The sequence below is a fragment of the Ambystoma mexicanum genome, chromosome 12 (genome assembly GCF_040938575.1).
Source record: "Ambystoma mexicanum isolate Mex_15411 chromosome 12, UKY_AmexF1_1, whole genome shotgun sequence".
NCBI classification, from domain to species: Eukaryota; Metazoa; Chordata; class Amphibia; order Caudata; family Ambystomatidae; genus Ambystoma; species Ambystoma mexicanum.
In genome coordinates, this window is record NC_090936.1 from 463,498,375 (window position 1) to 463,522,328 (window position 23,954).

Consider the following 23,954-nt stretch of genomic DNA (forward strand, 5'->3'; position numbering starts at 1 on the left):
CCAGGACAGCCAAAGTCAATTTGAACCATGTCTATGGAGCCGGGGCACTTCTTAGATAGCACAAAAGTCTTAAACAAAGTTAGAGAGTTTGTTGTAGAAAATCACCACTATCCCCAAATACTTTGAGACCTATTCCCAGCGGAACCTCTTGGAGCCCATGGGTCACTGAGTAGCTCAATTCAAAGGGTACAGGATTGACTTGGTCCAATTGACTCGCAATCCAGAAATACCCCCAAAGGCTTCCACTTCCCTCGAAATAGGCAAAACATTTTTATCTGGGTCCTTAACATGAAGGATATCATCATCTGCGTCGAGAGAGATCAATTCCTGCACACCCCCCAGCGCCAATCCTCTGTGCCTATGGAGCACCCTTAGATGAACCACCAGCGGTTCCATAGCAATCGCAAAGAGGAGTAGGGACAGAGAACACCCTTGCCGTATCCTGCACCCCAGCTGAAAAGCTGCAGAATGCATACCAAACAGACCTATCTTTGCAGTCACCCCTGAGTATAGGAGTCGAACACACCACTGGTAGTGCATTGGAAAGCCCACCTCTCTAGTACTGCAAACAAGTAGTCCCAGGCAAATTAATCAAATGCTTTTTCCATCTCCAAAAGCGCCGGCCCAATCGCTTGTACTGATGGATCAATCTGAGCTAACACTGCAAACAACCTCCTCAAATGAAGGGCCGTTGAGCATCCCGGGACAAAGCCCGCCTGATCAAAGTGCACAATAGGGAGGAAAGAGAGTAATTCTCTGCTAAAATTTTAGAAAATATTTTCATAGCCATATAGATGAGAGACATCGGTCTAAGCGAGGCACAGTACATGAGATCTTTACTAGGTTTCAAAATCAGTGATATTATTGATTCCCGCATCGTAGGGAGCTGGGCCCCAGACTCCAAACCCTCTTGCCACACTTGAAGCAAATACTCAACCATGTTTGGGCCGAATTCTTTAGAAAACTCTGCATTGAGTGCATCTGAGGTCGGAAGCCTTAGCAGTCGGGACATCTCTGATTGCCTTCATGATATCGTCCCCTGTAATAGCGGCACCCAGCACCTCCCTAGCCTGTGCATCCAGCTCCACCAACGCAGTCTCCTCCACAAAGATTCTCATGGCATCTGGATCCCCCCCCACTCCTGTCCCTATACAAGTCCTCATAAAACCCACAAAAGTCTGCTAATATTAGAGGGGGCTCAGAAACCAATGTACCATTTTTACACCTGATCACAGGGATATCAGTGTGGCCCCTCGAACACCCAATCAATCCAGCTAAGTACCTTCCAGGCCTCCCCTGTTCCCCATATCTACGTGTGAGCTGAGGGGACGCTAGAAACTGCACCTCTCGTTCCGCCTCCTCCCTAAAGCGGTCCAGACTAGTCCGAGCCACCGCCAGAGCTTCCACAGAGGGCCAATACTCTTCCCTGGATTGTAACTCTCCCAACTCGTCCTCCAGCCTGCCTAGGTTCCTACATATTGTCTTGAGCACCCCGCTCTCCACATAAATGCATCGCCCCCTCAGACACACCTTAAACGCCTCTCATAGAACCCCAACCGAAGTCACCGACCCAATGTTGCATGCAAAGAAGGACATTATACTCTCCTGCACATTTTACATCCTGCTCCGATATACATCCCGCTCCGATATACCACGTCTAACAACGCTTGGTTTTTAAAATGCCATCGGGGCCTCGCCACCACCAGGTTCTCAATCTGAAATTTCCACAAAATGTCCCTTTAAGCATAATACAACTGTTGGTGCTACGAACTAGACGCAATCCGACCTTTGCATAATCTATGCGTGAACGAATATCATGTACTGATTAATAAAAAGAATAGTCCCTCTCATCCTGGTGCAGGTACGCCATAAATCCAGTAACTTGTGGTCTGCCATCCCACCCAGAATCGCTCTAGCTGCTAAAGACAGTGGGCCTCATTACGAGTTTGGAGGTAGCCATGCCCTTAATAAGGGCATGGCTACCCCCAAACTCGTGTCTGGGTCCCGCAAAAGGGGACTTACTGGGCCATTCCGACCTTGGAGGGTCCGGTAATTCCCATTCGCGGGACCCCGACCCGGTACGTCCCCATTCCCATTTGAGGCCCCATAGGGCTCAATGGGAATGGGGAGGATTGTAGCAGCGGTACCGGTAATAACAGTACCGCTGCTACTATCCTGGTGTGCTCGCGGGTGCCGCTCTGCACGCCTGGTCTGACCAGGTGTCCAGAGCGGCACCCACGAGCAAACTCGGAATGTTGCGGCGAGGTAACAATGGCGCTGGTACCACTACCGGTGCCGTTGTTGCCTTACTTCAACACTCCTAATGAGGCCCAGTGACTTTGTGCCCACTGTGGACCTGTCCTGCTCTATATTCAGAATCGCATTGAAATCCCTGTCTATCATTAATTGGGTATGCAAATATACAAGACACTTAGCCCAGAGGAAGTTATAAAATCCAGGATAGTCCACATTCTGGCCATACACGTTGACCAGGGTAATCAGATTCTGAGCTAGCATTCCTGATACTATAACATATCTCCCATCTGGGTCTAAATCTTGCTGCATTGGTCTGAATCTGAGATTTATGAACGATAACAGAGACACCACACAAGTATGTAGAGTAGGAGGCATAAATCCTTGCAGCCCCCCAAGACTTAGCAAGCCCCTCATTCAGTTTCCCAGACAGATGCGTTTCCTGTAAAAAAAAGAAAAGGATATTTGCCCCATACCTCTCGCCTTATGTTGCAATCTTCCGCATTTTAGCATGGTTGTTTTGTTAAGTCCCCTTACATTCCAACTCAGGAGGATACATTTCCCACTCTGTTTTACTAGCCATCTCTAATCACCCCAGCACCTATATATGTATAATAGTCCAAAAGGCGCAGGCAAAGACAATAATTATGTGTACTCCATTCTGATTCAAAGCAATGTGAACTAGTTTTAATTACCACCCCAGACCCCCATCGACGTGGGAGAGGGCAGGAGCCCCCCACCACCGTCCAGGACCGCAGGACGTCCAGGATTCTAACAGAGACCCCCGACGCGACGGAGGCGGCGTGATCCCCTCACAGGATCCGCAGAGGCACCCCCCTGCTTTTGGCTATCTGCTCCCACTGGGCACCCCAGCACAGAAGCCCCTACTGCCTCCTGCACCCCCGAGAAACCGCGCCGACATTACTTTTTAAAAAAAAAGAAAAAAAGAAAAACAAAATGTCGGGCGCGATGCGGCCCGAAAGCGAGGCTTGGCATCACACGCTGCCTAGCAACGGTGTGTAGGCTGCCTTTAAGGCCACACATCCGCCGGCAGGCGGAAGCCGGCGGCCACCCAAGGCCAACATAAGGCCGTCTGCCCTGTTTGCCCCTGTTCGCTCCGGGGAGCTACCGCTACTGATGGACCCCTGATTCCCCACGCAAAGTTCAGAGGCAAACTCTGCATTAAGGTAAAAACCTTTTAAGACACTGAACACGGATGAGTGATCATATACTGGACCTTACTCCACGTGAGTACTGTTATTGTCAAACTGCTATGCTATAACTAGCTACAGTAGTGCTCCCTGTCACCCCTGTCACGTGCTATGCCCCTTGCCCTGGCTTAGACACCCATTGTCCTATGTTGTACTTTTGCATTGTTATGATTCATGCTATGCCTGGTGCTGTACCTCACGGTAAACCACAAATATACTGTGTTCCATGGTCGCCCACAGACCAGTCTAGAATTGTATTGTGCCCTATAAGCCGGCCCACTTCACCCTAGGCCCATAGCTACCTAGGCCATCTCCTGCTTCCATGCCTGTTACCTGCCTACTCTGCCGTCTGCCAGAACCCCTGCCTCTCCCACACCTGACCACCAAGGTAACTCTGTAATACAGTTTACTGCACTAGCAAGCTACTGTGACGTCCCCTGCACTAACTCATCATCACTCTAGAGCCTGCCTGGCTGGCCAATCCTAGATACAGCCTTGTGTTTACCAGCATGTCGTGCCCGTAGGGTCGCTCTCTGACCATTCCAGAACCATGTTGCGCCTTAAGATCACTGTCAAACATTCAATAGTGTGTTGTACCTTAAAATCGCTTTCAGACCATTTTAAAACCGTGTTGTGCTTTTAAGGTCGCTTTCAGACCATTTGAATCACGTTGTGCATTAAGGACGCTTTCTGACCATTTAAATTGTGTTGTGCCTTAAGGTCCCCTTCAGACCATTTGAATCATGTTGAGCATTTAAGGTCGCTTTCAGACCATTTGAATCATGTTGTGCATTTAAGGTCGCTTTCAGACCATTTAAATTGTGTTGTGCCTTAAGGTCGCTTTCAGACCATTTGAATCATGTTGTGCATTTAAGGTCGCTTTCAGACCATTTAAATTGTGTTGTGCCTTAAGGTCGCTTTCAGACCATTTAATTTGTGTTGTGCCTTAAGGTCGTATTCAGACCATTTACATCGTGTTGTGCATTTAAGGTTGCTTTTCAGACCATTTAAACTGTATTGTGCCTAAGGTCGCTCTCAGACATTCAATACTGTGTTGTGCCTAAGGTCCCCCTCACGCACTCCTGCCACTAACCAGTATGCCTCCCCTGCCTAGCAACTACCTTGCCAGCCCCATATTCCTCTTAATTACCTTTACTCTATCCAACATGCCACCCCAACCCCCCACCACCATGTACACAACTTCAAGCAAGTTAATGCCCACAACAACTGAGGCTCCTCCAGTATCTATGTTCAGTCTCCCGTGCCCCACTGTAGTCAGGAACATAAAACTCAGAGCTAGACTCGCCAAAATTCACGAGCCTCTTGCCCGCTCCATGCCTACTAATAAAAGATCTAAATCCACCCTCACTAGCCTTGACAACTACAGACCCAAAAGATCTCTGAGCCATCCCACTAAAGACCTTAACTCGCCCATCATCCAGAAAAACACTAAACCCCCTCAGAAACTGTCAGCCCCTACTGCACCTATAGTAAGCCCCCAAATTAAGGGAGCTCTAATTAACGCCAGATCACTAGTAGCCCACGCAACTGAAATCGCAGACCTACTGATCAATGAAGATCTGGATCTCCTCGCCATCACAGAGACCTGGCTCCACCCGGCAGCAGGACCTATGTTGATGCTAGCTATCCCAGAAAATTACACCATCTTGAGACAAGACCGACCCAATTCCAGAGGAGGCGGTGTCGCCATCATTCACAAATGTAGCCTTCCAATAAGATTAGCTACCCCCACTAATGCCCCATCTTGCGAACTACTCTCAGCTAAAATCCCCATCACAAATACTCAAACCCTCAATGTCCATTTGATCTATCGCCCCCCAGGTCCTCTAGGCACCTTCGATGAGGATCTTAACACCATCCTATCCACCAACTTAAAAAACGCCACTCAAATGCTCACCCTCGGTGACTTCAATATGGGCTTTAATGACCCTGAAGACCAAGCCGCCATCACCACATTGAACACCCTCACCGAACTAGGATTTACTCAAAGAAGCCTAAAACCAACCCATGACAAAGGCAGAATACTAGACTGGATAGCTGACTATAATTGCCTAGCCAGCGTTACTGACATCTCACCCTTAGCCTGGACTGACCACCACCTGGTATCATTTGTATTGTCCACTACTAGACCTCCACCCATATTACCGTGTAGGGCACCCCCTACTCTTACCAGAAACAAAAAGAGTATCACAGTGGAGAGACTTATCCCCAACCTACTTCCTACACTGAACTCACTGCATGACAACTTGGATCCTTGGTTGAGGAATACAACAAAATCATGTCTTCCTCCCTGGACTTAATTGCCCCTCTCAAACTCAGCCAAGCAAGTCCAAAACCCACCTTAACAACTGGTACACACCTCTCCTCAAAAACTTAAGACAACAAAAAAGACACTGCGAATCTATCTGGAAAAAAGACCCATCAGCAGCCAACAAACTTAAATTTACCAAATTAGCGGCCCTGTACAAAAAAGAAATCTTCCTTGCTAAACGTACCTCCTTTGACTCTCGCATCTCCCAAGCCAGTTCAAATACAAAGGAACTATTCTCAATTCTAAAAGAAGTAGAAACCCCCATAGCACCCATAGACACCTGTATAAAAGACAAGAACTGGTGTACCAACATCCAACTTGCCCTAGCTAACAAAATCGCCACGCTACAAAAGAAAATATCTTGTAAAAAAGCCTCCTTGAACAATCCTGCCCTGCCTAAACCTGAGAAATGGTCCACAACTGAACATTTACGATTTAACTTCACTAAAGTGACCATACTTGAAGTGGAAAAAATCATCATGTCATTAAAGCCATCTAACTGCCAAGGAGACTTATGCCCAGCACAGCTCATAAAAGACGCTGCCCGTGACCTTTCCCCTTTTATCACTAAATTAATCAATGCTTCCTTCTCCACCGGTTCCATCCCAACTAATCTAAAACAATCCTGGGTACTGCCCCTACTAAAAAAAAACACCCTCGACCCAGCAATACCAACTAACTATAGGCCTATAACAACAGTACCATTCCTTCTGAAAATTCTGGATAAGGTCGCCTATGTACAAATACAGAAGCACCTGGAGGATCACCACTTGCTAGGAGCCAGACAATCAGGCTTCCGACCCCAACATGGGACCGAAACAGCTCTCATCGACCTTAAAACACAGATTGATCTGCTCAAAGACAATGGTCAAGCAGCTTTACTCCTCCTCCTTGACCTTTCCGCAGCATTCGACCTGGTCGACCACGCTGTCCTCTGTTCCCATCTCCACTCAGCTGCCCATTTTTCCCCCGAGGCTATTACTTGGATCAGATCCTTCCTTGATGGCAGAACTATGAGGGTCTTCTCGCCGACAGACGCGGCAGACCCTATACCCATCACCTGCGGTGTGCCTCAGGGTTCCTGTGTCTCCCCGACACTGTACAACATATTTACCAAGCCCCTTTTCGATGATCTGGATCATCTCGGTATCACCTACACTAACTATGCAGATGATACCCAGATCCTCCTTCCGCTTTCTGGAGATTATGCAAAGGATTTGGCCTTGGTGAATAGGGTCTACATCATCATCCAGGCATGGATGGCCACTCACGGTCTATGCCTGAATGATGATAAAACGGAACTCATCACACTGGGTACTAAAACTAGCCTAAAGAACCTGAGCCCGGCATACTCATCATTTATAATTGATGGTAATACTATCAGGGTTGGACATGAAGTCAAAACACTGGGCTTTTACTTGGACTCTAACTTCAATTTTAACAGACAAGTGAACTCACTAGCCTCCTCCACGTCCTATACTTGTAAATTGATCCGGACAGCTAAACCTTTTTTATCCGAGGCCAGTTGTCTGACCCTGGCCAGAGCCCTTATACTCTCCCGCTTGGACTATTGCAATGCCCTCTACCTTGGGTCATCCAAAGCCGTCACTGGCAAATTACAAACTCTCCAGAATAACGCGTTTAGAGCGGCCCTGGGCATCTCAAGAAGAGACCACATCACTACATATAGCAAACAACAAAACTGGACCCCCATTATAGATAAAATCTCCTTAAAAACTGCCTCACTCACCCATAAGTCCATTAATAATGCAGCCCCTACCTATCTGATTAACAGATTTCACAGACTAACATCCATAAGACCGACGAGGTTAGCTTACAGAGACTGCCTATCCGTCCCTTCTTACAAACGTGCAACTATTGGTGGGAATAGCTTCCCAGTGAAAGCAGCCAAGCTTTGGAACTCCCTACCACCCACTCTTAGAATGGACCTACCCTACCAAAACTTTCGCTCAAAGCTCAAATCCTGGCTGAAGACAGCCATCATCTAGAACCTCCTGGCCCACATCCTGGATACACAACTGCTAACTGTACATATGTTATATTTACCGCTGATTGATATTATTACTGTATTCATACCTGTACATATATTACTGTCTGTAACTAAGTCTTGCAAATTCTTGTATCTGCTGCGCCTTGTTACCCTTGGGCTTTTCGGCGCATTATAAATAATAAACTAAACTAAACTAAACTAAACCTCCAGATTCCACAACACCCCCTTTCCCGCTTGATGCCCCCACCCCCTCGGACCCCAATCCTTCCTCCTCCACAGTGCGCAGTCCCCCCAAACCCCACTGCCCAATCCCCAACCAGCAGTGAACCCCCTTGTGGAACTCTCCTCACCCACCCGCAACTCCCCAACCTAGGGCACCTACCCGGGGACACCAGACTCAGCAACTTCGTTGGACCAACCATCTCGAGTATCCAAATGAAGGAGAAGACCCAATCAAAAAAAGATATCTAACAACTGACGCATTTGTTACATGACCAATCTTATGATAGGACAACATGAGTGTGTCTTATATTGTCGCTAGCATCTGTACACTCCACCCCTGCAACCAATAATTTGAGGAGACTCATCCCCATGCTTCCACCAAGAATGAATTCCTTATTTCTCAATCACTCCATTGCAGCCTCACCCTTTGCCAGGCCCTCTGCCCACCCCTCTGCCAGGAGGGACTCCATGAAAGATATCACATCCGCAGGGTCAGTGAAAAAATAAGTCTTATTCCCCTGAATAACTCGCAGTTTTGAGGGGTACAGCATTGCATATTGTGACCCTCTCTCTCTCAGTATACGTTTCGCAGCCAAAAAAGAGACACAGGCCCACTGCACCGATGGGGTGAAGTCCTGGTATAATGGTGTCACGATCCCGATAGTTCAACACTCTTACGATCACTGGGCGGGGGTTCTGGCCTGGGCTGGTTTTCTGTGCAGAGACACAATGTATCCTGGGGGGAATTCACGTGGAATTCAAGCCCACATTAGTTACGCTCACAAAGCCAGCCTCCAATGCTCCCAAATTCCTCTGCCTGAAGTCTATGTTGCTGCACGTCCCCGCCGGAGGCACTCAAATGGAACTAGGCACGGACCCTCCTCCACGAGCCCCTCACCTCTTACGGCATGCGGTCCTTCTCAGAGACAATGCAGTCACCCTTTACCCTGAAACAAACATGAACAGCAGTGTTCCTTAGCTGTATACTGGCACATCCGTGGCACGTCTAGGTCCTTTACATTAGGCTTCAAAAGGCTTCTTCAGCAGCCAGATGATCAATGTCACTGCAGTATGGACCAGGGGCAGGAGGGCAGGCACAATCCACTGTCTTGCAGCAGCACCAATGATCGCCGTCCTCCAGTTTACTGGATCACTGAGTCAGCCCCAGCGGGTCGGGATCGCCGCACCACTCCTTGCAGACCCGGCTTCCTGTCTTTGCTCTTGAGGCCAGCTCTGCAAGGAGTGGTGCACACCGGTGGGCTCACGGAGGAGGAAGAGGGTCGTCAGTGGAAAGGGCAGACGTGACAGCTGGCCTCTTCACACCAGGCATCTTCCCTGCTTTGGTCAGCACCTATCATGGCCAGGATCGCTCCGCTTCCCAAGCCTTCGCTTCACTCGCTGCAGTTGTACACTCACTCCTTCCCGCTGGCAGATCCCAGTCAGGATGCCATGAGCAGAGCTCCGCCTGGTCCAGCAGAGCCACAGAGTGCGACGGAGCACACCACGTTGTCCGCAGGGAATAATTCGGGGCTGGCTCAGACCTGGGCCCTCTCCTCCTGGTTTACATCATTGGGAGCTCACAAGCGCCACCCACAGGGCTGATCCTTAAAATCCATCTTAACAATTGTCCTAAGAGGAAGAGGAATGTCAACATTTTTGTCCGTTCCATCGAAGTTGAATTGATTGTACTACTGCTCAAAAGTGACCAACTATTTGAACAGTACATGGGCCTTATCCCTCAAGAAGCACTTGTACATACTAATAATAAATTCCTCATCCTCAGTTTGTACTGGGGCAAAGGGATACCTATACTCTTCTTTCTCTGAGTGATGCATGGCGGGCATTATACGTGAAATGGTGTGGAAGTTGATGGGGCAATGGGCTGGCTGCGGGGCAAAGAACCAGCAGAAATCTGGAGAAGGAGAGGGTTACGTGGCTGGGGGTGGGTGAGAAGATGAGAGGTGCCTTGTGGTGGGGGGAAGAAGACACATGATACCTTGGTTGGGTGGATGGAGAGAAGATGTCTGGTAGGGATGTAACGGTATAACGGTATACCGTTAAAGATACCGTGAACCACTCAATTGAACAATAATAACCGTCACATTGTTTATACCGGTATACCGTTTATATCGTTAAGTGTGCTTTTTAATCTGATTTGGAAAGGCTGCAGTAAGCAAGTGTTGCGCAGTCTTGGTCTTGTACTGTTGGATGTGCCATCTGCGAAGTAGTTTCAGTTGGTGCAGTTTTTAATTACATTCCATAAATCACACGTGCCTGACACAAAATCAATATGTTAGCAATAGGAAGAATAAATACAGTGCCAAGAAGGAAAAGGGTTTACTTTGGGTTGGCGGCTTTGGGTTTATATATTTATAATGGATAATGTTTGCTAAACATATGACAATGGGGGGGGGGATTTCCCTGGTTCTATCATTGAATTTACATATAATAAGTCACAGTGCGAAAGGCTGTAACGCAAAGAGAGCGTGTGTGTATGCGCACAAGCTTATTCTACCATCAGCCTCCATTGATCTGTGGCATGCAGGTTATAAAGATGGCAACATGTTCATCTTCACCATCAGCCAGTGGGGGACCTAAAAGCCTAAATTACCACTTAAGAAAAGCTATTAAGTTTGCTTTGCCAGTCGCAGCTTCCCCCCCCTCCACCCGTAGTCCTTTCCACACATGTGTTTGTGTTGTTTGGTGGAAGCAAGGGGTGGCATTTCAGTGGAAAGTATGTTGAAAAGCCCAATTCTGGCCCTGGGTGCCTGGTTTTGTTTCTGATGATAAATCTGACAATTTATGACCTATTAGAAAATATTTGTTAAGATTAGTTAACTCCACCTGCTATACCGCGATAACCATGATATACCGTCATTTGGCAAGAAGGTTATCATACCGTCATAAAACTAATACCGTGACACCCCTAATGTCTGGTACTGGAGTGGGGGCTGTAGGGCATTGTTTGTAAAGATTGCTTTTTTTTTACGGCATTCTTATCTACTTCAATGGGTCCCACTTAACCTGCTGGCTATTTTGAGGCCCTCACCTAATTTTTGGGAGTGTGGTCCTTTTTAATCTCACTCTCTTTTGCTTTAGAGCATTGGTAAATTCTTAAGACTACCAGTGTAGAGTGACTTTGTCCCCCATTTAAGTCAATTGAGTAGTACTGCAACCTCCTTTGAGGAGAGCATGGGAATTGAGTTTCCCCTTTCTTTCAGCTGTATGTGCATGTCCCCATATTTCGTGAAGCCTAGATAGCTGGTGGCAGTAGTACATTTATTTGACCTTTTTAGGGTGTACTTCTGTGCACCTTTTACCACATGTCAGACTTTGTTTTAGTACATGGCTCAAAATGGCTGCTCATGTTGTTTAATCCCTCTGTTTGTGCATCACTGCCCTTTTGGCTGTCTTTTAGGAGGGGCAGTAAATTGCCATATATGTGCATCCACTTTGTGGGCTCTGGCCAGAGCCCAGGAAGAAGCATTTGTGTGCATTGAGCTGGTTTAAGATGGGTGAGGGGCTGACACAGTACACATTCCTAGCCTTGTGTAAATTCATCAATCTACCTGAGCTGACTGTCCAGGCTTGAAAAGCTGTCCAGATTAATGATTTTGTACGTTCCCTGATAGGAGAACTGGGGTCTCCCACCCGAGTATATTTTACATCAGGAAAGGATTTGGAGCCATTCTCTTAGATACTCAATGGAGCCAAGAATCCAAAGCAGGAGAGGCTACTTAAACATATTGAAATACTGTGGATGGGACAACTATTGGCCAATCCATCCAGTGCAAGGCAAACTCTGTTCCTTCATTGACAGGGGAGACCTTCTATTGTATCTCCTTCCCTTGAACTGGCTAGTTAACTCATTTAGACTCCTGCATCGGCAAGGCCACCCTCCTGGAGTTCTGAAGAGTTGTGGGCCTGCAAATGACATCCACCCTCTGAAAAGTGGACCTCTCCTGTTGACTGGATATTACTCAGCAAGGTGCTGTAAGCTTGCATTCTATGCTCATCATGGGCCCTGGACATACCTGGTTCACTGCCCCTACTCTCTGCCAAGAAGAGGAGACTAGTTGAGTCCCATAGTCCTGTGTCCCTGTTCCGGCACACCCCTGAGCGGGTTCACCCCAACTGCTCACCTTGTCTGTGGATTCCTGAGAGTCCTCCAATGCCATTGAATCTGAAGAAGACGTTCTTTGTCTTCTTCATCCTGAGTCCTGCCAGGTTATCTTCAGAAATGTTAGGTCATTAACAGAGACAGGAACCACGGAACCATCATACCCAGCTGTCAAAGTTGTCAAATGAATGTCACCATGCACCTGAATAAATGTTGACCTGATTGAGTAGGATAATCTATATAGGCCACATTGTGAAGCTTAATCATCTCCTGGCACGTGATGGTCAGGCTCTGCCCAAATACGCTCAGAAAATAGATTCTATTTTCTAAGACCACCGATTGAGAAATTACTATTGCACCTACTAACATAGTTACGGGTTGATGAGTAAATCGTTGTTGACACATATTCGAAAGTGAGTGTAGTGTTTAAGAGTCTTAATAGCCTCTGTAAAAATGTATGCTTAATGTTGCATCACACACACATGGCAAGAAAGACCTAATGTTAGGTTATGTGTTCATGGTTTCAGATATGCCATCCCAGTCTGCAAGTGTTATGACTCGATAACACCAAGAGGTGTTGTGTTCTCCTGAGCTGACCAAGTTCATCTTCAAAGAAACAACCACTATATGCTACAAGGCAGTGCTGGCAATAATCACAGATTGAGTCATTGGGCCTCATTTCGAGTTTGCCGATCTGGAAACAACGGTACCGGTAAGCTTGCTGGTACTGTTGTTTCTGGACCGGCAAACTACGAGTACTGCGAGCCTTTCAGCCCGCCAGGTCTGATGTGGGGGGCGGAACGCCACCCGCTCGCAGACCTTGACGGATGCACTGGCACTATTGCACACAGTGCCAGTGTATGCATCCTCCCCAATCCCATTGAGTCTAATGGGACTCGATGGGAATGGGGATTTTCTTTTTTCTGGTGCCGGAAAAAAATCACTCTGGCAGCAGCCGTGCTGGTATTTACCGGCACGGCTACCGCCAGAGTCATAATGAACCCCATTATTAACTTTTCATGTAGTATTGTACATGGAAATAAAGTTGGGGAATCCGGTCAGAAAGACATCAGTACATGTTTTTATGTAAATAGAGACAGCAGGCTCACTTGCTGTTCAATAGAACACTATAACATTCTATAACCCCCTATAATATGTTCACAGTTTAATTATGAATTAACAACTTCATTCCAATCCAAAATGTTCAGTAAGGTTTGATGAGTCATACATTTTAAACTCCAGTTGTGCACCACATTACTGCCACTACATGCACATGTTTCGATCCAACAAGGATTCTCTTCAGGTGGCTGAAAACCCATCAAAGAATCACTAATGAACACAAAAACAAATCCTCAAAAAAGCTCACTCACTAGACTCCAACAGTATCTATACAGCACACATACACATTCCAAAATCCGATATGTGAGCTTCTACTGGCTAGGAGTGTTCTTCGTGTTCCTCGTGCTCTTGGGGCTCTGGGAGCTGTTGGAGGCGGAATCGGGGTGGTCATTCTGCTAATAATGTCTTGTGCCCCGGCGGACCCTCTGCAGTTAGCACCTTGGAGCTTATGCCTAGAGGAGCAGGCCTTGCATCCATCACTGCAGGTTCTATAAGTTATTGTAAAAAGTTGCATTAGTTGCTGGGCTTTGCTGGTCTTTTCTGCCATTTGCCACAGGCTCACTTGTGCTTTCTTTGCCCTTTGCTCTTTTTGCGCCGAAATGCCAGGCAAAATCTCTGGTAGAGTTACAAACTACAATTCTGCTAAGGGAAAACCCTATCGGAAGTCCAACAGATACAAAAGAGCCGGTAATCGAGAGTCCCAAGCCTCAAGCCCCGGGGAGGCCACATGGATTCCTGAGCATGGCACTCTTGGTGTGGCCTCCCCAAGAAAGTTTTGTGATAGTTGGACATATTACGGTCTATTTTAAAGCTAGCAAAGCTGGCTGTGTGACTGGGGCTGCCAGACCCTGTGATGACAAAGATCAACTCCCCGTTGAGGTGCCGAACCAAACGGGTGAGGGGAGTGTGGCGTCCAACGGGTCCTTCGGTTAGATCGACAGTAACTCATTATTGAAGCTTTGTTACTCTCTTCAAAATACAGTGCAACCTCAATGTGAATCTGGCCCCATAACGACAGTGGAAGCACTTGTCCGGAACGGGAAGGGCATTTCCTCTCAGACTGACCCATTGGTTGATAAGGCTTCACAGCGTTTGCTGGCCTCCTCACAGATGTTTTCATCAGGATTTCTGCCTTCAGGCACAGGATGCAGGGAAAACCCAGATTCTATCCAGCATGACTCAGCTCAGAAGGGGCAGGATCAGTAAAATTGTCTGACAAAAGCTTTGTGCCGGGATATGAGTAGTTGACTCATACTGGTAATGAAGTTTCTTGCGATGTGCTTTACTTTGCGATAAAAATTATTTAAAAATTATGTGGCCGCATACATGAAGACGTCAAGAAACAAAGTCTGTTCATGCGGGTCCTTCAGTCTTTCATGTCGTCCAATTGTGCTATCGTTCTGGGTGGTGCAACTACTTGTGCCCCCAAAGAGCTACAGGTTCCGCCCGACATGATCATCCCCATTATTGTCTCATCACAGGACTTGGAGGTGTCACAAGTACCATCTGCAGGTTCCACTCAATCCCCTCTCTCCTATAAAACTCACAAACAAATTTGGAGAATCGCAAAACAAAAGAGGGCGGTGATAATGAAATCTACAATGGAAGCTGCACCCAGTGACAAACTCATCCATCCCTTGACCTCCACGATTGTGACTGTAATTAATCGTAAATTTAAGAGCAGGAAAACTAGGAAACCGGCCCTTCGCAAAAGGAAGAGACAATCTCAGCAAGAAGGGACATTGACTAGCTGGCTTCTTAAGGATAATGACGTAAGTGGTTCTGACCTGGAGGCATCTGTCGTCAGTCACAATGCAAGTCACAAAGTGGTCAGTAATAATGCCCGCAAGTGAAATCTGCTGAGATTACCTCACGAAGATCGACTAGGGCTTTGGGCCTTGTGACTCCTCTGTTCGTACCAGCTACAGCCCTCTAGTCTAAAGTTGACCCTCCAGTTTTGGACATATGTGTATTGTCTATTAGAAGAAAAGGGCATGCCTGTAAAAAGGGGCATGTGAATCGATCTCAACTATTGAGCACTTTTGCTAAAATTCCATCACTTCGACTATTACATTCCTGTGATTTTGAATTCATTGAGCCTGTGAAGTCTGTGGGGGATGGCATGGCCTGTATTCACTGCAGCCGCCCCATGATACCCTCCCTCATCAGAGCACAATGCTACTCACTTGAATTCTTGGGGTTTGAATTAGACCAAGCCATTCAATCTATTGAGGCTGGGTCCAGTTGTGAACATTGTTGCACTAGGGTAATAATTGGCATGGGTTTGGATAAATCTAACACTGTAAATGTTCCTGACAACTTTGATAACAAAAAGGGGTTGCAGTGGTTTAAGGGTATGCTTTCGGGGGTTGAGTGCAGTCCAAAATGAGTATTCACTATTGCAACACCAGAGGCCATTCGCATTTTCTTGGTAAAGGTTCCTCCCAAGATTATCTATTTAATCATACTGCACTTATGCTACAGGAAACATGGCTTATAGCCAATTTCCATGTGGACGTATTTGTAATACATTCTTCTCTGGCGAAAAAGGGCACCAATGGGCGTCCGTTTGGTGGTTTAATCATTGGGGTTAACCAGACCTATAAATCTAACAAAATATCTCCCTTTGACCCGGAGGGTAATGTACTTGCAGTAAAAATTACTTGGGAGGGGTCTACCAAAATCAACCTCCTGTTATTATTTGACGTATATGACCCCCCTGGGGGACGTGTAACTGGTGACATTTTTGTTTGCATAGACACCATCTTTACTGATTGGGTCAAGGACCCATCTAAAGATTTTGTCCTACATGGGGGGGGGGCTGAATGCCAGATGTCGGGATCATGCATCTTCTGGCAGATCCAGGACCATTGAAGTGGATAGCAAAATGGTTATTGGCTATGTAAATGTAAGAGGTCGCAGGTGGCTGGGATTCTTGACGGATTGGAAACTGGATATCTTAAATGGTAGAACTCAAGGTGATAATCCAGGGAAGCCTACTTGGTTTTTGGACGGATGAAGGCCACCCTCGATATCTTATGTGGAAATATCCCTTTGCTAGAAACAGTCAGTGACCTTGATGTCTGTAGGAGGGCACCTAGTGACCTAGTGACCATGCAACCCTTTCTCTTACGTGGGATAGGGAGGAATCAGAAGTGCAACCTGAAGGCTGATTCCTAATTACTTGGGTAATAGGTTTGTGTGGTCAGAGGGTAACGTACACAAGGCCTGCTCGACTCGACGGTTGCAGGCTGATGCAGCATATTCTGTCTTGCATTGGGCTTCACCTGATGAGTTCGAAGCATGGTTGTCCTTTTTGTCTAAACAAACGGGCAGGGTGAACTCAAAGCGTACCACAATGAGTGGCAAAAAAGAGGCACATTCCTACGACAATGAAATTAATAAGGACAAACGTTTATTGCATAAGGAGTTATGGGAATTAAAAAGGAAGCCAAATTCCTTGTATATGTTGCAGCGGGAGTCCCGTCGATTAAAAAAAAACGATATAGAAACTGGATAAAGAGGAGATGCCTTATGAACCTCATTTCTAATTGGCAATAAATGTTAACAGCTTTAAATAGCGGCGGTAACCCCAGGAATATGTGGAGCGTGCTGTTGCTGGCTAGGGGGCGGGCCGACTTGTCAATTCTAAACCCTACGTCTACAGAAACGTGGGTTCACTTTGTTGAAAATAGGATGTACAATTCAGTGTCTAGTGGGAGAATGGTGTTTAGTAGTAAGTCTGCCTGGAAACTCCATTTTAGCCCTGGCAATGTTCACTGCCATATCCTGAATTTAATCCGACCCAATGAGTTATCTACAGCGGTTTTGAAGGGGGATAGTCATCTGTGGGCCAATCTCTTATGTGCCCAATTTAAAAAAATGTGTGTGGCACGATCGATCCCTGGGTCGTGGATAAAATCTATATTGGTACCCGTGTTTAAATCCGTTGATCGCCTATACCCTGCGAATTATCGTTTATTGTCCCTACTTGATGTAACTGGCAACATGTTTGCATCATATGTACTTGAACATTTACAAACTTGGATAACCAACAACAATATTCTGCACGCCTTCCAAATGGGTTTTCGACCCGGGTCGAATATGGTACATAATATCTGGTTACTGGAAACTATAATTGGCCAGGTTAAAAGGCACCAATCCCCCTCTGAATACACCACATTTGTTGACTTTAGTTTGGCATACGACCAGGTAAACTGGGACCTCTTATGGAGTAAAGTCAGGGGTTGTGGTTGCCCTGGTTGGCTACTTGAGATCATTGTGGCACTCCACTCAGAGACCACTGCCCAGATTCGTTTGGGTAACGAGGGGAATCTGTCTAAGCCTTTCAGAATCAACAAGGGAGGAAAGCATGGGTGCATGTTGGCACCACTGCTTTTTAACATTTACATCTCTGATTTACTGGCCAGGCTGATGAAAAGTGCTAAATGTCCTCCCCAAAATCAGGCAAACTGCTGTTGTTGCCATGCTTTATGCAGACGATTTTGTGGTTTTTAACCAGCTGTTGACTGGTGTGAAAGCAAGCATGAATGAGTTAGGGTGCTATGCAAGTTAGCATGGAATGGCTATTAACCTAAAAAAGACTAAAACCATACTAGTCTCTGCATTGAAAGTTAACAAAACCCGCTGGAACACCAGCCTGGGTAGTATCGATTACACTGACTCCTATAAATATTTGGGAGTGGAAATGTCCAACAGTGGTAACCACAGCAACGTTGTTATAATCAAAACCAGACGTGCTAGGCAAATCACATATTTAATCTGTAAATTTGCCACTAATTATGCAGGATTCTCATTGGAAGGCGTTCTCTCTCTCTATAACCAGTGGTTCTGTTTGGCGATTTTGTATGGTTTAGAGGCCTTGGCGCTAACCAATTTTAAATGGTTGGATGTGATTGAAGGGTACTTTTGGCGCAATGTGCTGGGCCTGCTTTGTTCCGTCTCCATTGAGTATGTACGTTTGGAGTTGGGTTGGGCCTGGCTTCTTTACGAGTCATATTGTTAAAACGTAGGGATGTTTTATTCTTGAAGGCATGGCTGTTCCCGTCATGTCCGTTATTAGCAAAATTGGGCGAGTGTTATGGTATGGCAAACAATGCGGGAGCCGGGGATCCATTTGTGAGCCCATTTAAGGAAACTTGCACCTGATAAACTGGGAACCGAATTTTGAACGCTGTGATGAGTTCCACGTACTTAAGGGGGTCTCCACCCGGAGAGTAATGAAGTGGGATTGCGAACACCTTTCACAGCTACATGGCTACCCACAGGTGTGCCATAGATATCTGAGGCCCCAAAGCTACCGGTCTCTTTGTCCTGATCCAGAGGTTTGTAAGTTCTGACTACTGATGCGCACAAATCAGCTTCCTGTGCGCTCAGTATGTGGCGCAAAATGTAAACTTCTTTTACACACGTGATTTACTGGCTACAGTCACACAGGCACTTGAACCCTGGATCAATGATGACCCAGACTGTGGAAAAAAACTACTAATGGGCTGCGTCACAGGAGATGGACCCACCAGCCAAGAGTGAAAACAATAGCAAAGGTGGCTTGTGGAAGGCAGAGGAACCCAACCAAGCATATTGCAGTGGCTCGATGGCCAAAGAGGTGCAACCGACCAGTTAAACATGGTCTCACAAAGGAAACAATGGAGGAGGTGACCTACAATAACTCAAATGAACAGGAACTGGTAGGCTGTTAGGGTCCCAACACCATACTGGGGGACAGCAGCTTCCTACACAATAGCGGATGACCAAGGTGGTAAAATGGGAAGGCAACAGTTAAACGGCGCACAGACAGTCCCAGCACAGATGATCCAGTCAATGCAGGAGATCAGGGGGATAAAGAGGACAGCCAAGGAAGGATGACTATGAGCCTACTGCCACATTTACAGGCCCACTCTGACAGGGTGTGCAATGGCCTGGCTAGGGACAGTTCCAAACCAGTCCAAACATCTATAAAGTGTGCAGCTCTGGGTTCAGAGTGAGCCTCTGTGTGCACATTGGCCTTTTTAGGTCTGCCTCATGGTTATAAAAGATAACGGGATGGTCCAAAATCAAAATCCCAAAAGCAGGACTTAAAAAATACATTATTACGCCAATGGCTACCAAATAGTTATATTGGGCTACTATTTTGGTAAATCAGTTTGCAGTCCTGGTGAAGCAAAGACCAAATTACAGCTGCCACCAGTCTACTGCCTTGAACCAAAGTAGGGTAATATAATCATCCTAGGGCCACAATTGTGGACTAAAAAAGCCTTATGGCCTACCAAGGGACCATAGACAAAAAAGGGTGGCAGGGGGACAAAGTCCTGCAGACCACAATTGAGGACAGATATCCTAAGAAAACCAAGGGCAATAAGCAGAACGTTTAGGGGTCCCTAAAAAAGGACAAGAGACCCTCCAAAATGGAATTTTACACTAACACCCAGGTACTGTACAAAACTAAAAAACCTCTTTGCAATTGACACATTAATACTGGGCTAACATTTATTAAAAATCATTTTACAGTGCATGAAATGAAAACACATTGCACAAGATCATTTATGTGTAAGTACGATTTTAAAAATATCTAGCAACAAACACAATTAGTGTGGCATGATTTTAAGTAGGTTTGCAAGGATTCAGTTTTAAATCTAAAGTAAAGATTAAGGTACCGTGATTCAATAGATCCTAGTGAGATAGTTTGTGTTAGGGTGAAGCTTTCCAGTTGCTCTACTGATAATCCCACTGAAGAAACCGCAATGATGCATATTGTGTTTGACAAAACTCATAGATAAACAATGAAATTGTTTATTGGTGAAACATTTCTTGAAAATCACTATTTTGTGCACTTTCCTATTAGAGAAAGCCATCTCAACTGCTCGGTTCACTTCAAAGTTACATTTTGTTTAACGTAGAAAATTTGCAATTTGAATGCAATACTAAAATTAATTATGTGAAGTTCTTATACCAGATTTACAACCAGGGATTGAAGCTGATAAAATACTGATATTAGTTCACTTTTGACATCAGAAAGAGAGCAATACAATAAACCCTTCTTGCTCTCAGATCACGATGCCACGCTTATTAACATACACTAACCTTCCTTGGTGCTCACCTAACACTTAGGGCCTCATTCCAAGTGTGGCGGTTTGGAAATAAGGGTGCCAGTAGAAACGTACCAGCACCCTTTCCGGACCGCCATACTACAACGATGCCGGTAGGGGCCACGGATCCCCTGGCAGGCCTGACCTGTTGGGTTTTCAGGCCCCTACCAGCATGGTTGTCACAGAGGCACCGGCACTGTTAGCAACGGTGCCAGTGCTTCTGCGTCCCCATTTCCATGGAGTGGACTCAATGGAAATGAGGAGTAACCATTACCGCTGCACTTGTAATATCCCTATAGCATCAGGATATCAGGCGGCAGTACGGCTGTTACGGGGTTGATGAAAACCCGCCGCCTACCGGCGGGATTTCCAACAACCCCGTAATGAGGGCCTTAGACTCATTATCGGTAGCTGCACTAACTGATCAATCAGGGGCAATGACTTGTGATCAACACATGCTTGTTTTTCATAGCCAAAAAATGTGATGCTGTGTGAATATGCTTGCTTGCTTTGGAGTGTATATCATTGTCCCCTCCTAGGAAAAGACAAGACAAGCTAAAAGTATTTTAGATGCAGAGTACAATGCTAGGATAGGAACTTACTATGAAGATACCTGTGGCAGAGCAGTGGCCTTGCCACTCTGATTGCAACATGCTCTGTTCCTCAGGGATGGCAACAATACAGAATCAACAAAGCTTGATGAATCAATGTATTGATTAAGCCATGATCACTTTGCCCAAATATCTTCTCTCTCTTTATCATAAAGATAGTCGCATCACTCACCGCCAAGGAGCAGTTTCTGCCACCAGGCAGCGTACAGGATGTTAGTGTTTTACAATACATTAAGATACTTACTTGCTTTCCATATTCAAACCACTGCCCATATTCATCCTTCCAGTACCAGACCCAATTGGTGGTAAGAATATAATTTGACGGCTTGGTAACGGAGGAGGCTGTGGAGAGCCTTCGAACTTGACTGAAAGATGAAGTCATTTTCTGAAAATCGATGTTATGGTATGTTGAACTGTATCAAGAGAAAGGGGAATACAAATGCACATCAAATGAATGGCACAAAAAGAAAGAAAGAGTTGCGAAGAACAGAGACAGGACTGATAGTGGTGTATGGGGATGTGGGAAGAGTTCATAGCTACAGCATGGTGTGATGTAATTGGAATGGACTGTGGTGGCAGATCTGTGACTATCAGCTGCAGAATGGAAGTCGTGAAGACAGGAGCATTTGGGGATGCATCAGTAAAAGATCATTCAACAATATTGTGAAGTGGCACTGTCACTCTGGTGAACAAAGTAAAGGAAACATCATTGTCAGGCGGCATCTTTCCCTCATTTGCATGACTAATAAGCATGTTAATCTAAGTGTGGTTAAGCAGGGGTAGTCCTCTACGTAAACAGCCAGCATTCAGATAAAGGTGTACGTGTTTGGAGGTAGAGGAGGAGCGATTTCAGAGTGTGTTGTCAATGAAAGTGTTAAGGGAGGTTTTCGTATTTGTGATAAATCCTCCTGACCTATGTCTACCCCAGAATGTTTTGCTTGGATTTGGGGATTATTGCTCCTTGTCCCTAGGTGAGTGGGAATCTTTTTCCCCTCTCACAAAGTCTTTTACTCTTTTTAGGGGTGACTGTTTTATGTCTCTCTATAGTGTGTGATTGGAGTTACAGTTTCCTATAACTTTTGGGTTTAGGCTGGTTTGCCCGTTCGGCTTCCCTGTTAATTTCTCTTTAATGTACTTGGGTGAACTACTGTTCCCAAGGGGTAAAGAGGGATTTTCACCCCCTTGATACTGTATACAATGAGCCAGCACACCCCACCTTATGTGGAGTGCTGGGGGGTATAATGTATCACATTGATTACTTACCTGCAGCATTTTTGTTACAACTGCAAATTTACTTGAGTGGCTGGTGGCAGTGGTTTTACCTTAGTGACGTTTTAGTCTTATTACTCACAGGCTGTTAAATCAGCCTCAGTAATACACAGAAGTGCCAGCATTCTGCTAGAATTGTGGGTTCCTTCTTTTTTGCCAATTTTAAGTATTCTTGTTGTTTCTGAGGTCATCCCCCGCCATTCTTGGTGGGAACAACCTCAGCAGAAGCTTTTTCTTCGGCAGGAATCCTTTGATTTCCCGGCCTATGCTCCAGAATGTCTGAGAAGTCAGGAAGCGAGGGAGGAGTCCAAAACTCTACAGTGCTTTCTCTTTCACCTTGCCTGAAAGGAACCAACTCCCAGTAGGGGGCCGGCTGTCCTGATTGGATAGCCAGACCGCCCTTTTCTGTAAACTGCAGGGAGATTTTGCAGAGGTTGCACTGTAGTCCCTGATAAATATTCCGAACCTGGAAACTGCTGATAAGTCGACCACTGGAGCTGAATCTGAAGAGGAAGATGAAGAAAAGACATCTGTAGCGATTTCCAGTGACCAGAGAGCCTGCTGTGTAACCGGAGCCTGATGCAACCCTTCTTTCCAATTGATGTGGGGTTCTGGGATGTGACGACTCCTATCCGGAGCCTATTGGGATTCACTAGTCTCAAGAAGACCTGCATTTTGAGCTATCCCATGATGTGCTGAGACCTTGATGGGCTGATAACCGCCAATACCCTGGGACCTCGAGCCTGAGTGCGATGCATGGTCTTCTGAATTCCGAATCCAGCTGAAACTTTGGTGAAGGCCTTCTGGACCTACAGAGACACGATTCAAATCCCTGAAGTCCCGTATCAGAGTGCTGGACCGGGAGAGTGTAGAGAATCCGACCGGCAATATTCATTCTTCATCTGGCTGTTGTAAAATGCGCCATATCCGCAGAGCCACGAGAATCCATGAAGAAACCTTTGCTGGAAGCCTCCTCTGAAGACTGCTGCTGCAAGTTACCATCCAGTGTCCAGTTCTTTCGTCTCCAGGCCAAGAATCCAGGGACCAGGTCCAGTGCTGCTGCATCCTGAAGGCCTTAACTCTGAAGTGTTTCTTTTCTCCTAAGGTACTGTGTGGGCTTGGATAATACTTACCTTAAGTCTGGTGTGCATTATGTGAGGCTGAGTGGGTAATTTGTGTGGTTGGCAGCGTGCCCATACCACTTGCCCAGGCCTAATGCTGGGACATATATGGGGAGCCTTCTGTGAAGTCCCTGAACACTTTAACCCTGAAAGTGAATACTTGTTTAAGAAGATCTCATATGGAACTTTGACTTTCCTGCAACTGAACCCTATCTCAACCTGCCTACAGCTGGCACCTAGACCACTAGGGTCCCTCTTGTGCCTCTGAGAGAACTCCTGCAATAGATTAGGGAAGGACAAGATAAGAAAATGATTCTGCCTTGAAAGTATAACAGTGTAAAAGTACCTACTTGCTAAAGAAGTTAGTGTGGTAACTGTTTCTCTGTGAAAGAAGAAGTTACAAAGTGTCATTGAATGTATGCTTACCTTTAAGTTGCACTCTGCCCCTCTAAGAAGTGTTTGAATGGTGCTGTCTCCCTTCTGAAAAGTAATATGTGTTAGTACTGTTTAGTATTCTGAACTGAATGAGTGTAAAAGCTCACAAATAGGGTTTACCTACCTTGAAATACATTGGGCCTC

General features: G+C 46.1%; 1 protein-coding gene across 2 annotated transcripts in view; it reads right to left on the bottom strand.

The window, feature by feature from the left end:
- Window positions 1-23,954, bottom strand: part of LOC138513666 (protein mono-ADP-ribosyltransferase PARP12-like) — a 461,743-nt gene that overhangs the window by 150,698 nt on the left and 287,091 nt on the right. For both annotated transcript variants that reach the window (XM_069628724.1, XM_069628725.1), the window contains exon 7: window positions 21,230-21,398. In XM_069628724.1, the coding sequence (XP_069484825.1) occupies window positions 21,230-21,398 (169 nt within the window). The remainder of the gene's footprint in view (window positions 1-21,229; window positions 21,399-23,954) is intronic.